Genomic DNA, 13731 nt, shown 5'->3' with positions numbered 1-13731 from the left:
CCCAGAGTTTAATATCACTATTATACAGCCCCACCATTGTTTAATATCACTATTATACAGCCCCATAGTTTAATATCACTATTATACAGCCCCATGGTTTAACATCACTATTATACAGCCCCATAGTTTAATATCACTATTATACAGCCCCACCATGGTTTAATATCACTATTATACAGCCCCATGGTTTATTATCACTATTATACAGCCCCATGGTTTAATATCACTATTATACAGCCCCATAGTTTAATATCACCATTATACAGCCCCATAGTTTAACATCACTATTATACAGCCCCACCATGGTTTAATATCACTATTATACAGCCCCATAGTTTAATATCACTATTATGCAGCCCCATGGTTTAATATCACTATTATACAGCCCCATAGTTTAATACCACTATTATACAGCCCCATGGTTTAATATCACTATTATACAGCCCCATAGTTTAAAATCACTATTATACAGCCCCATGGTTTAATATCACTATTATACAGCCCCATAGTTTATCATCACTATTATACAGCCCCATAGTTTAATATCACTATGATACAGCCCCATGGTTTAATATCACTATTATACAGCCCCATAGTTTAATATCACTATTATACAGCCCCATAGTTTAATACCACTATTATACAGCCCCATAGTTTAATATCACTATTATACAGCCCCATGCCCTGTGTGGAGATATGAGTTAGTATGAAGAAGAGGGGAAGGAATATGAGCTATCGGGTCGGTGTAGAATACTGACCTCTGTAGCGATGCCCTGTGTGGAGCCATGGTCCAGCAGGTATCTGACCACCTTCTGATGATTCTCCTGAGCAGCCATGTACAGAGGAGTGAAGCCATTCTACAGGAGACACACGACATACTGGTTAGTCAGTAATACAGACAATACAGCCATTATTACAGTACATTATTATAGTAATACAGACAATACAGCCATTATTACAGTACATTATTATAGTAATACAGATAATACAGCCATTATTACAATACATTTTTATGGTAATACAGACAATACAGCCATTATCACAGTACATTCTATAGTAATACAGACAATACCGCCATTATTATAGTACATTATTATAGTAATACTGACAGTACAGCCATTATTACAGTACATTATTATAGTAATACAGACAATACAGCCATTATTACAGTACATTATTACAGTAATAGAGCATATGCAGCCATTATTACAGTACATTATTATAGTAATACAGACAATACAGCCATTATCACAGTACATTATTATAGTAATACAAACAATACAGCCATTATCACAGTAGATTATTATAGTAATACAGTGTAGACCTTTCCGTGAAATGCTTACTTACATGCCGTTAAGCAACAATGCAGTTGGTTACTAAATAAACGGAAGTTTAAAACATCAAATGAATCACAAGCTAACACAAGAAATGTACATAACAATAACGAGGCTATATACAGGGGGTACCGGTACAGAGTCAATGTGCAGGGCTACTCTTCCTGGGGTTTATTATGAATCCCCATTAGTTCCTGCCAAGGCAGCAGCTACTCTTCCTGGGGTTTATTATGAATCCCTATTAGTTCCTGCCAAGGCAGCAGCTACTCTTCCTGGGGTTTATTATGGATCCCCATTAGTTCCTGCCAAGGCAGCAGCTACTCTTCCTGGGGTTTATTATGGATCCCCATTAGTTCCTGCCAAGGCAGCAGCTACTCTTCCTGGGGTTTATTATGAATCCCCATTAGTTCCTGCCAAGGCAGCAGCTACTCTTCCTGGGGTTTATTATGGATCCCCATTAGTTCCTGCCAAGGCAGCAGCTACTCTTCCTGAGGGTTTATTATGGATCTCCATTAGTTCCTGCTAAGGCAGCAACTACTCTTCCTGGGGTTTATTATGGATCCCCATTAGTTCCTGCCAAGGCAGCAGCTACTCTTCCTGGGGTTTATTATGCATCCCCATTAGTTCCGGCCAAGGCAGCAGCTACTCTTCCTGGGGTTTATTATGGATCCCCATTAGTTCCTGCCAAGGCAGCAGCTACTCTTCCTGAGGGTTTATTATGGATCTCTATTAGTTCCTGCTAAGGCAGCAGCTACTCTTCCTGGGGGCCGAACATATTATAGCTTGGTCCTTTCAACATGTCAATACCTCTCATAAATACAAGTAGTGATGAAGTCAATCTCTCTTCCACGTTGAGCCAGGAGAGATTAACATGTCATGTTAGCTCTCCGTGTACTTATTTATTATCCTTTTTTTGTACGTTTACTTCTTTTTCTCCCCAATTGGTAGTTCCAGTCTTGTCCCATTGCTGCTACTCCTGTACAGACTCGGGAGAGGCGAAGGTCGAGAGCCATCCGTCCTCCGAAACACGACCCTGCCCAGCTGCACTGCTTTTTTGACACAATGCTCGCTTAACCCGGAAGCCAGCCACACCAATGCAATGTGTCGTAGGAAACACCATCCAACTGGTGATTGTGTCAGCGTGCATGCACCCGGCCCACCACAGGAGTCGCTAGAGCGCGATGGGACAAGGACATCCCGGTCAGTCAGACCCTCCCCTAACCCGGACGATGCTGGGCCAATTGTGCGCAGCCTCATGAGGCCCTCCGATTTGACACAATGAACTCTGTCTGAGAAATAGGCGAGGCAGTCATTTGAGAAGCCAATGCTATTGAGTCTGCCGATAAGAATGCGGTGATTGACAGAGTCGAAAGCCTTGGCCAGGTCGATGAAGATGGCTGCACAGTACTGTCTTTTATCGATGGCGGTTATGATATTGTTTAGGACCTTGAGCGTGGATGAGGTGCACCCATGACCAGCTCGGAAACCAGATTGCATAGCAGAGAAGGTACGGTGGGATTCGAAATGGTCGGTGATCTTTTTGTTAACTTGGCTTTCGAAGATTTTAGAAAGGCAGGGTAGGATAGATATAGGTCTGTAGCAGTTTGGGTCTAGAGTGTCTCCCCCTTTGAAGAGGGGGATGACCGCGGCAGCTTTCCAATCTTTGGGGATCTCAGACGATACGAAAGAGAAGTTGAATAGGCTAGTAATAGGGGTTGCAACAATTTCGAACTGCAGCTCTTTGTTAAGTACCGCAGTCATTTCAGTCGCTGTAGTAGCTGATGTGTATAGTGTTGAGTCATCCACATACATAGACACACTGGCTTTACTCAAACCAGTGGCATGCCGTTAGTAAATATTGAAAAAAAGTAAGGGGCCTGGACAGCTGCCCTGGGGATTATGTTGGATTATGTTTGAGAGGTTTCCATTAAAGAACACCCTCTGTGTTCTGTTAGACAGGTAACTCTTTATCCACATTATAGCAGGGGGTGTAAAGCCATAACACATACGTTTTTCCAGCAGCAGACTATGATCGCTAAATAGTTAGTTAAATAGCTAACTTAATAGCTATCCGGAATATCTGCATTGACCTCCTTTGCAGGAACTCTTTTGACTCATCGCATACACTGCTGCTACCGATTATTATCTGTCCTGTTGCCTAGTCACTTTACCCCTACTCATATGTACATATCTACCTCTACCTATATATACATACCTATCCTGTTGGCTAGTCACTTTACCCCTACTCATATGTACATATCTGCCTCTGTCACGTCCTGACCATAGTAAGCTGTTATTTTCTATGGTAGAGTAGGTCAGGGCGTGACAGGGGGGTTTTCTAGTTTAGTTTTTCTATGTTGTTATGTTCTAGTTTTATATTGTTATATATTGTTCAATTACCTTGTACCCTTGCAGATAGACTCAGTACTGCTACCCTGTGTATATAGCCAAGTTATCGTTACTCATATGTACATATCTACCTCGATTATCTTGTACCCTTGCAGATAGACTCAGTACTGCTACCCCGTGTATATAGCCAAGTTATCGTTACTCATATGTACATATCTACCTCGCTTACCTTGTACCCTTGCGATAGACTCAGTACTGCTACCCCGTGTATATAGCCAAGTTATCGTTACTCATTGCTTATTTATTTCTCATGTTATTATTTTTATATTATTTTCCTCTCTGCATTGTTGGGAAAGGCCCATAAGCATTTCACTGTTAGTCTACATCTGTTATTTACAGTACGGAGCCAAGACTGTGGGTGTGTCTAAAAGGGGGAGGTCCTAGACTCACCTGAGACTGTGGGTGTGTCTAAAAGGGGGAGGTCCTACACTCACCTGAGACTGTGGGTGTGTCTAAAAGGGGGAGGTCCTAGACTCACCTGAGACTGTGGGTGTGTCTAAAAGGGGGAGGATCTAGACTCACCTGAGACTGTGGGTGTGAGACACACTAAAGGGGGAGGTCCTAGACTCACCTGAGACTGTGGGTGTGTCTAAAAGGGGGCGGTCCTAGACTCACCTGAGATTGTGGGTGTGTCTAAAGGGAGAGGTCCTAGACTCACTTGAGACTGTGGGTGTGTCTAAAGGGGGAGGTCCTAGACTCACCTGAGACTGTGCGTTGACGTTAGCTCCACTGGTCACCAGCTCCTTCACTACATCCACCTGACCAGCTAGAGACGCTATGTGGAGAGCTGTGTTACCTTTCTGGAAAGACAGGGAGGGATGAGTGAGTGAGTGAGTGAGTGAGTGAGTGAGTGAGTGAGTGAGTGAGTGAGTGAGTGAGTGAGTGAGTGAGTGAGTGAGATGGATGGGGAGTATTTGAGGGGGTATTAGGGTATACCAGAGAAAGAAATGTCAGTGAGATAATGTGTCATGTCAGTCAGGAACAGTGGCTGTTCTGTTACTTCCTCTAGCACCCTCTAGCCCCCTCTACATATACCTGTTATGTTACTTCCTCTATCACCCTCTACATACAACTGTTCTGTTACTTCCTCTATCACCCTCCACATATAACTGTTCTGATACTTCCTCTAGCCCCCTCTACATATAACTGTTCTGTTACTTCCTCTATCACCCTCTACATATAACTGTTCTGTTACTTCCTCTATTATCCTCTACATATAACTATTCTGTTACTTCCTCTAGCCCCCTCTACATATAACTGTTCTGTTACTTCCTCTATTATCCTCTACATATAACTGTTCTGTTACTTCCTCTATTATCCTCTACATATAACTGTTCTGTTACTTCCGATATTATCCTCTACATATAACTGTTCTGTTACTTCCTCTATTATCCTCTACATATAACTGTTCTATTACTTCCTGTAGCACCCTCTACATATAACTGTTCTGTTACTTCCTCTATTATCCTCTACATATAACTGTTTTGTTACTTCCTCTAGCACCCTCTACATATAAATGTTCTGTTACTTCCTCTATTAGCCTCTACATATAACTGTTCTGTTACTTCCTCTAGCACCCTCTACATATAACTGTTCTGTTACTTCCTCTATAATCCTCTACATATAACTGTTCTGTTACTTCCTCTATTATCCTCTACATATAACTGTTCTGTTACTTCCTCTAGCACCCTCTACATATAACTGTTCTGTTACTTCCTCTATTATCCTCTACATATAACTGTTCTGTTACTTCCTCTATTACCCTCTACATATAACTGTTCTGTTACTTCCTCTATTATCCTCTACATATAACTGTTATGTTACTTCCTCTAGCCCCCTCTACATATAACTGTTCTGTTACTTCCTCTATAAGCCTCTACATATGACTGTTCTGTTACTTCCTCTATTATCCTCTACATATAACTGTTCTGTTACTTCCTCTATTATCCTCTACATATAACTGTTCTGTTACTTCCTCTATTAGCATCTACATATAACTGTTCTGTTACTTCCTCTATTATCCTCTACATATAACTGTTCTGTTATTTCCTCTAGCACCCTCTACATATAACTGTTCTGTTACTTCCTATATTATCCTCTACATATAACTGTTCTGTTACTTCCTCTAGCACCCTCTACATATAACTGTTCTGTTACTTCCTCTAGCACCCTCTACATATAACTGTTCTGTTACTTCCTCTAGCACCCTCTACATATAACTGTTCTGTTACTTCCTCTATTATCCTCTACATATAACTGTTCTGTTACTTCCTCTATTATCCTGTACATATAACTGTTCTGTTACTTCCTCTATTAACCTCTACATATAACTGTTCTGTTACTTCCTCTAGCACCCTCTACATATAACTGTTCTGTTACTTCCTCTAGCATCCTCTAGATATAACTGTTCTGTTACTTCCTCTATTTTCCTCTACATATAACTGTTCTGTTACTTCCTCTATTACCCTCTAAATATAACTGTTCTGTTACTTCCTCTATTATCCTCTACATATAACTTTTCTGTTACTTCCTCTAGCACCCTCTACATATAACTGTTCTGTTACTTCCTCTATTAACCTCTACATATAACTGTTCTGTTACTTCCTCTATTATCCTCTACATATAACTGTTCTGTTACTTCCTCTAGCACCCTCTACATATAACTGTTCTGTTACTTCCTCTATTATCCTCTACATATAACTGTTCTGTTACTTCCTCTATTATCCTCTACATATAACTGTTCTGTTACTTCCTCTAGCAACCTCTACATATAACTGTTCTGTTACTTCCTCTAGCATCCTCTACATATAACTGTTCTGTTACTTCCTCTATTACCCTCTACATATAACTGTTCTGTTACTTCCTCTATTATCCTCTACATATAACTGTTATGTTACTTCCTCTAGCCCCCTCTACATATAACTGTTCTGTTACTTCCTCTATAATCCTCTACATATGACTGTTCTGTTACTTCCTCTATTATCCTCTACATATAACTGTTCTGTTAGTTCCTCTATTATCCTCTACATATAACTGTTCTGTTACTTCCTCTATTAGCATCTACATATAACTGTTCTGTTACTTCCTCTATTACCCTCTACATATAACTGTTCTGTTACTTCCTCTAGCACCCTCTACATATAACTGTTCTGTTACTTCCTCTAGCACCCTCTACATATAACTGTTCTGTTACTTCCTCTATTATCCTCTACATATAACTGTTCTGTTACTTCCTATATTATCCTCTACATATAACTGTTCTGTTATTTCCTCTAGCACCCTCTACATATAACTGTTCTGTTACTTCCTCTAGCACCCTCTACATATAACTGTTCTGTTACTTCCTCTATTATTCTCTACATATAACTGTTCTGTTACTTCCTCTATTATCCTCTACATATAACTGTCCTGTTACTTCCTCTAGCACCCTCTACATATAACTGTTCTGTTACTTCCTCTATTATCCTCTACATATAACTGTTCTGTTACTTCCTCTAGCCCCCTCTACATATAACTGTTCTGTTACTTCCTCTATTATCCTCTACATATAACTGTTCTGTTACTTCCTCTATTACCCTCTACATATAACTGTTCTGTTACTTCCTCTAGCACACTCTACATATAACTGTTCTGTTACTTCCTCTAGCACCCTCTACATATAACTGTTCTGTTACTTCCTCTAGCACCCTCTACATATAACTGTTCTGTTACTTCCTCTATTATCCTCTACATATAACTGTTCTGTTACTTCCTCTAGCCCCCTCTACATATAACTGTTCTGTTACTTCCTCTATTATCCTCTACATATAACTGTTCTGTTAATACCTGTATTATCCTCTACATATAACTGTTCTGTTACTTCCTCTAGCACCCTCTACATATAACTGTTCTGTTACTTCCTCTATTATCCTCTACATATAACTGTTCTGTTACTTCTTATATTATCCTTTACATATAACTGTTCTGTTACTTCCTCTAGCACCCTCTACATATAACTGTTCTGTTACTTCCTCTAACCCTCTCAACATATAACTGTTCTGTTACTTCCTCTATTATCCTCTACATATAACTGTTCTGTTACTTCCTCTATTATCCTTTACATATAACTGTTCTGTTACTTCCTCTAGCACCCTCTACATATAACTGTTCTGTTACTTCCTCTATTATCCTCTACATATAACTGTTCTGTTACTTCCTCTATTACCCTCTACATATAACTGTTCTGTTACTTCCTCTAGCACCCTCTACATATAACTGTTCTGTTACTTCCTCTAGCCCCCTCTACATATAACTGTTCTGTTACTTCCTCTATTATCCTCTACATATAACTGTTATTTTACTTCCTCTATTATCCTCTACATATAACTGTTCTGTTACTTCCTCTAGCACCCTCTACATATAACTGTTCTGTTACTTCCTCTAGCACCCTCTACATATAACTGTTCTGTTACTTCCTCTATTATCCTCTACATATAACTGTTCTGTTACTCCCTCTATTATCCTCTACATATAACTGTTCTGTTACTTCCTCTAGCACCCTCTACATATAACTGTTCTGTTACTTCCTCTATTATCCTCTACATATAACTGTTCTGTTAATACCTCTATTATCCTCTACATATAACTGTTCTGTTACTTCCTCTATTATCCTCTACATATAACTGTTCTGTTACGTCCTCTAGCACCCTCTACATATAACTGTTCTGTTACTTCCTCTAGCATCCTCTACATATAACTGTTCTGTTACTTCCTCTATTATCCTCTACATATAACTGTTCTGTTACTTCCTCTATTATCCTCTACATATAACTGTTCTGTTACTTCCTCTATTAACCTCTACATATAACTTTTCTGTTACTTCCTCTAGCACCCTCTACATATAACTGTTCTGTTACTTCCTCTATTATCATCTACATATAACTGTTCTGTTACTTCCTCTATTATCCTCTACATATAACTGTTATGTTACTTCCTCTAGCCCCCTCTACATATAACTGTTCTGTTACTTCCTCTATAATCCTCTACATATAACTGTTCTGTTACTTCCTCTATTATCCTCTACATATAACTGTTCTGTTAGTTCCTCTATTATCCTCTACATATAACTGTTCTGTTACTTCCTCTATTAGCACCTACATATAACTGTTCTGTTACTTCCTCTATTATCCTCTACATATAACTGTTCTGTTACTTCCTCTAGCACCCTCTACATATAACTGTTCTGTTACTTCCTCTATTATTCTCTACATATAACTGTTCTGTTACTTCCTCTATTATCCTCTACATATAACTGTTCTGTTACTTCCTCTAGCACCCTCTACATATAACTGTTCTGTTACTTCCTCTATTTCCTCTACATATAACTGTTCTGTTACTTCCTCTATTAGCATCTACATATAACTGTTCTGTTACTTCCTCTATTATCCTCTACATATAACTGTTCTGTTACTTCCTCTAGCACCCTCTACATATAACTGTTCTGTTACTTCCTCTATTATCCTCTACATATAACTGTTCTGTTACTTCCTCTATTATCCTGTACATATAACTGTTCTGTTACTTCCTCTATTATCCTCTATATATAACTGTTCTGTTACTTCCTCTAGCACCCTCTACATATAACTGTTCTGTTACTTCCTCTAGCATCCTCTAGATATAACTGTTCTGTTACTTCCTCTATTATCCTCTACATATAACTGTTCTGTTACTTCCTCTATTACCCTCTACATATAACTGTTCTGTTACTTCCTCTATTATCCTCTACATATAACTTTTCTGTTACTTCCTCTAACCCCCTCTACATATAACTGTTCTGTTACTTCCTCTATTATCCTCTACATATAACTGTTCTGTTACTTCCTCTATTATCCTCTACATATAACTGTTCTGTTACTTACTCTAGCCCCCTCTACATATAACTGTTCTGTTACTTCCTCTATTATCTTCTACATATAACTGTTCTGTTACTGCCTCTATTATCCTCTACATATAACTGTTCTGTTACTTCCTCTAGCCCCCTCTACATATAACTGTTCTGTTACTTCCTCTATTATCCTCTACATATAATTGTTCTGTTACTTCCTCTATTACCCTCTACATATAACTGTTCTGTTACTTCCTCTAGCACCCTCTACATATAACTGTTCTGTTACTTCCTCTAGCACCCTATACATATAACTGTTCTGTTACTTCCTCTATTATCCTCTACATATAACTGTTCTGTTACTTCCTCTATTATCCTCTACATATAACTGTTCTGTTACTTCCTCTAGCACCCTCTACATATAACTGTTCTGTTACTTCCTCTATTACCCTCTACATATAACTGTTCTGTTAAGTCCTCTAGCACCTTCTACATATAACTGTACTGTTACTTCCTCTAGCCACCTCTACATATAACTGTTCTGTTACTTCCTCTATTATCCTCTACATATAACTGTTATGTTACTTCCTCTAGCCCCCTCTACATATAACTGTTCTGTTACTTCCTCTATAACCCTCTACATATGACTGTTCTGTTACTTCCTCTATTATCCTCTACATATAACTGTTCTGTTAGTTCCTCTATTATCCTCTACATATAACTGTTCTGTTACTTCCTCTATTAGCATCTACATATAACTGTTCTGTTACTTCCTCTATTATCCTCTACATATAACTGTTCTGTTACTTCCTCTAGCACCCTCTACATATAACTGTTCTGTTACTTCCTCTAGCACCCTCTACATATAACGGTTCTGTTACTTCCTCTAGCACCCTCTACATATAACTGTTCTGTTACTTCCTCTATTATTCTCTACATATAACTGTTCTGTTACTTCCTCTATTATCCTCTACATATAACTGTTCTGTTACTTCCTCTAGCACCCTCTACATATAACTGTTCTGTTACTTCCTCTATTATCCTCTACATATAACTGTTCTGTTACTTCCTCTATTAGCATCTACATATAACTGTTCTGTTACTTCCTCTATTATCCTCTACATATAACTGTTCTGTTACTTCCTCTAGCACCCTCTACATATAACTGTTCTGTTACTTCCTCTAGCACCCTCTACATATAACTGTTCTGTTACTTCCTCTAGCACCCTCTACATTTAACTGTTCTGTTACTTCCTCTATTATCCTCTACATATAACTGTTCTGTTACTTCCTCTAGCACCCTCTACATATAACTGTTCTGTTACTTCCTCTATTATCCTCTACATATAACTGTTCTGTTACTTCCTCTATTATCCTGTACATATAACTGTTCTGTTACTTCCTCTATTATCCTCTATATATAACTGTTCTGTTACTTCCTCTAGCACCCTCTACATATAACTGTTCTGTTACTTCCTCTAGCATCCTCTAGATATAACTGTTCTGTTACTTCCTCTATTATCCTCTACATATAACTGTTCTGTTACTTCCTCTATTACCCTCTACATATAACTGTTCTGTTACTTCCTCTATTATCCCCTACATATAACTTTTCTGTTACTTCCTCTAGCACCCTCTACATATAACTGTTCTGTTACTTCCTCTATTAACCTCTACATATAACTGTTCTGTTAATTCCTGTATTATCCTCTACATATAACTGTTCTGTTACTTCATCTAGCACCCTCTACATATAACTGTTCTGTTACTTCCTCTAACCCCCTCTACATATAACTGTTCTGTTACTTCCTCTATTATCCTCTACATATAACTGTTCTGTTACTTCCTCTATTATCCTCTACATATAACTGTTCTGTTACTTACTCTAGCCCCCTCTACATATAACTGTTCTGTTACTTCCTCTATTATCTTCTACATATAACTGTTCTGTTACTGCCTCTATTATCCTCTACATATAACTGTTCTGTTACTTCCTCTAGCCCCCTCTACATATAACTGTTCTGTTACTTCCTCTATTATCCTCTACATATAACTGTTCTGTTATTTCCTCTATTACCCTCTACATATAACAGTTCTGTTACTTCCTCTATTATCCTCTACATATAACTGTTCTGTTACTTCTTCTATTATCCTTTACATATAACTGTTCTGTTACTTCCTCTATTATCCTCTACATATAACTTTTCTGTTACTTCCTCTAGCACCCTCTACATATAACTGTTCTGTTACTTCCTCTATTATCCTCTACATATAACTGTTCTGTTACTTCCTTTATTAGCCTCTACATATAACTGTTCTGTTACTTCCTCTAGCACCCTCTACATATAACTGTTCTGTTACTTCCTCTAACCCTCTCTACATATAACTGTTCTGTTACTTCCTCTATTATCCTCTACATATAACTGTTCTGTTACTTCCTCTATTATCCTCTACATATAACTGTTCTGTTACTTCCTCTAGCACCCTCTACATATAACTGTTCTGTTACTTCCTCTATTATCCTCTACATATAACTGTTCTGTTACTTCCTCTATTACCCTCTACATATAACTGTTCTGTTACTTCCTCTAGCACCCTCTACATATAACTGTTCTGTTACTTCCTCTAGCCCCCTCTACATATAACTGTTCTGTTACTTCCTCTATTATCCTCTACATATAACTGTTATGTTACTTCCTCTATTATCCTCTACATATAACTGTTCTGTTACTTCCACTAGCACCCTGTACATATAACTGTTCTGTTACTTCCTCTAGAATCCTCTACATATAACTGTTCTGTTACTTCCTCTATTATCCTCTACATATAACTGTTCTGTTACTTCCTCTATTATCCTCTACATATAACTGTTCTGTTACTTCCTCTAGCACCCTCTACATATAACTGTTCTGTTACTTCCTCTATTATCCTCTACATATAACTGTTCTGTTAATACCTCTATTATCCTCTACATATAACTGTTCTGTTACTTCCTCTATTATCCTCTACATATAACTGTTCTGTTACTTCCTCTAGCACCCTCTACATATAACTGTTCTGTTACTTCCTCTAGCATCCTCTACATATAACTGTTCTGTTAATTCCTCTATTATCCTCTACATATAACTGTTCTGTTACTTCCTCTATTATCCTCTACATATAACTGTTCTGTTACTTCCTCTAGCACCCTCTACATATAACTGTTCTGTTACTTCCTCTAACCCCCTCTACTTATAACTGTTCTGTTACTTCCTCTATTATCCTCTACATATAACTGTTCTGTTACTTCCTCTAGCACCCTCTACATATAACTGTTCTGTTACTTCCTCTAGCACCCTCTACATATAACGGTTCTGTTACTTCCTCTAGCACCCTCTACATATAACTGTTCTGTTACTTCCTCTATTATTCTCTACATATAACTGTTCTGTTACTTCCTCTATTATCCTCTACATATAACTGTTCTGTTACTTCCTCTAGCACCCTCTACATATAACTGTTCTGTTACTTCCTCTATTATCCTCTACATATAACTGTTCTGTTACTTCCTCTATTAGCATCTACATATAACTGTTCTGTTACTTCCTCTATTATCCTCTACATATAACTGTTCTGTTACTTCCTCTAGCACCCTCTACATATAACTGTTCTGTTACTTCCTCTAGCACCCTCTACATATAACTGTTCTGTTACTTCCTCTAGCACCCTCTACATTTAACTGTTCTGTTACTTCCTCTATTATCCTCTACATATAACTGTTCTGTTACTTCCTCTAGCACCCTCTACATATAACTGTTCTGTTACTTCCTCTATTATCCTCTACATATAACTGTTCTGTTACTTCCTCTATTATCCTGTACATATAACTGTTCTGTTACTTCCTCTATTATCCTCTATATATAACTGTTCTGTTACTTCCTCTAGCACCCTCTACATATAACTGTTCTGTTACTTCCTCTAGCATCCTCTAGATATAACTGTTCTGTTACTTCCTCTATTATCCTCTACATATAACTGTTCTGTTACTTACTCTATTACCCTCTACATATAACTGTTCTGTTACTTCCTCTATTATCCCCTACATATAACTTTTCTGTTACTTCCTCTAGCACCCTCTACATATAA

The 13731-nt window shown here is 38.1% G+C and overlaps 1 protein-coding gene across 20 annotated transcripts in view; it reads right to left on the bottom strand.

Moving 5' to 3' along the window:
* ank3b (ankyrin 3b) overlaps positions 1–13731 on the bottom strand; it is a 692976-nt gene that overhangs the window by 174971 nt on the left and 504274 nt on the right. For all 20 annotated transcript variants that reach the window (XM_082965026.1, XM_082965032.1, XM_082965030.1 and 17 more), the window contains exons 4-5: positions 4445–4543; positions 759–857 (exon numbers count right to left, since the gene is read on the bottom strand). In XM_082965026.1, the coding sequence (XP_082821152.1) occupies positions 759–857; positions 4445–4543 (198 nt within the window). The remainder of the gene's footprint in view (positions 1–758; positions 858–4444; positions 4544–13731) is intronic.

The sequence above is a fragment of the Salmo salar genome, chromosome 18 (genome assembly GCF_965601325.2).
Source record: "Salmo salar chromosome 18, fSalSal1, whole genome shotgun sequence".
NCBI lineage: Eukaryota > Metazoa > Chordata > Actinopteri > Salmoniformes > Salmonidae > Salmo > Salmo salar.
Note: the sequence above shows the minus strand (reverse complement) of the source record. Positions and strands in the feature narration are given on the sequence as shown.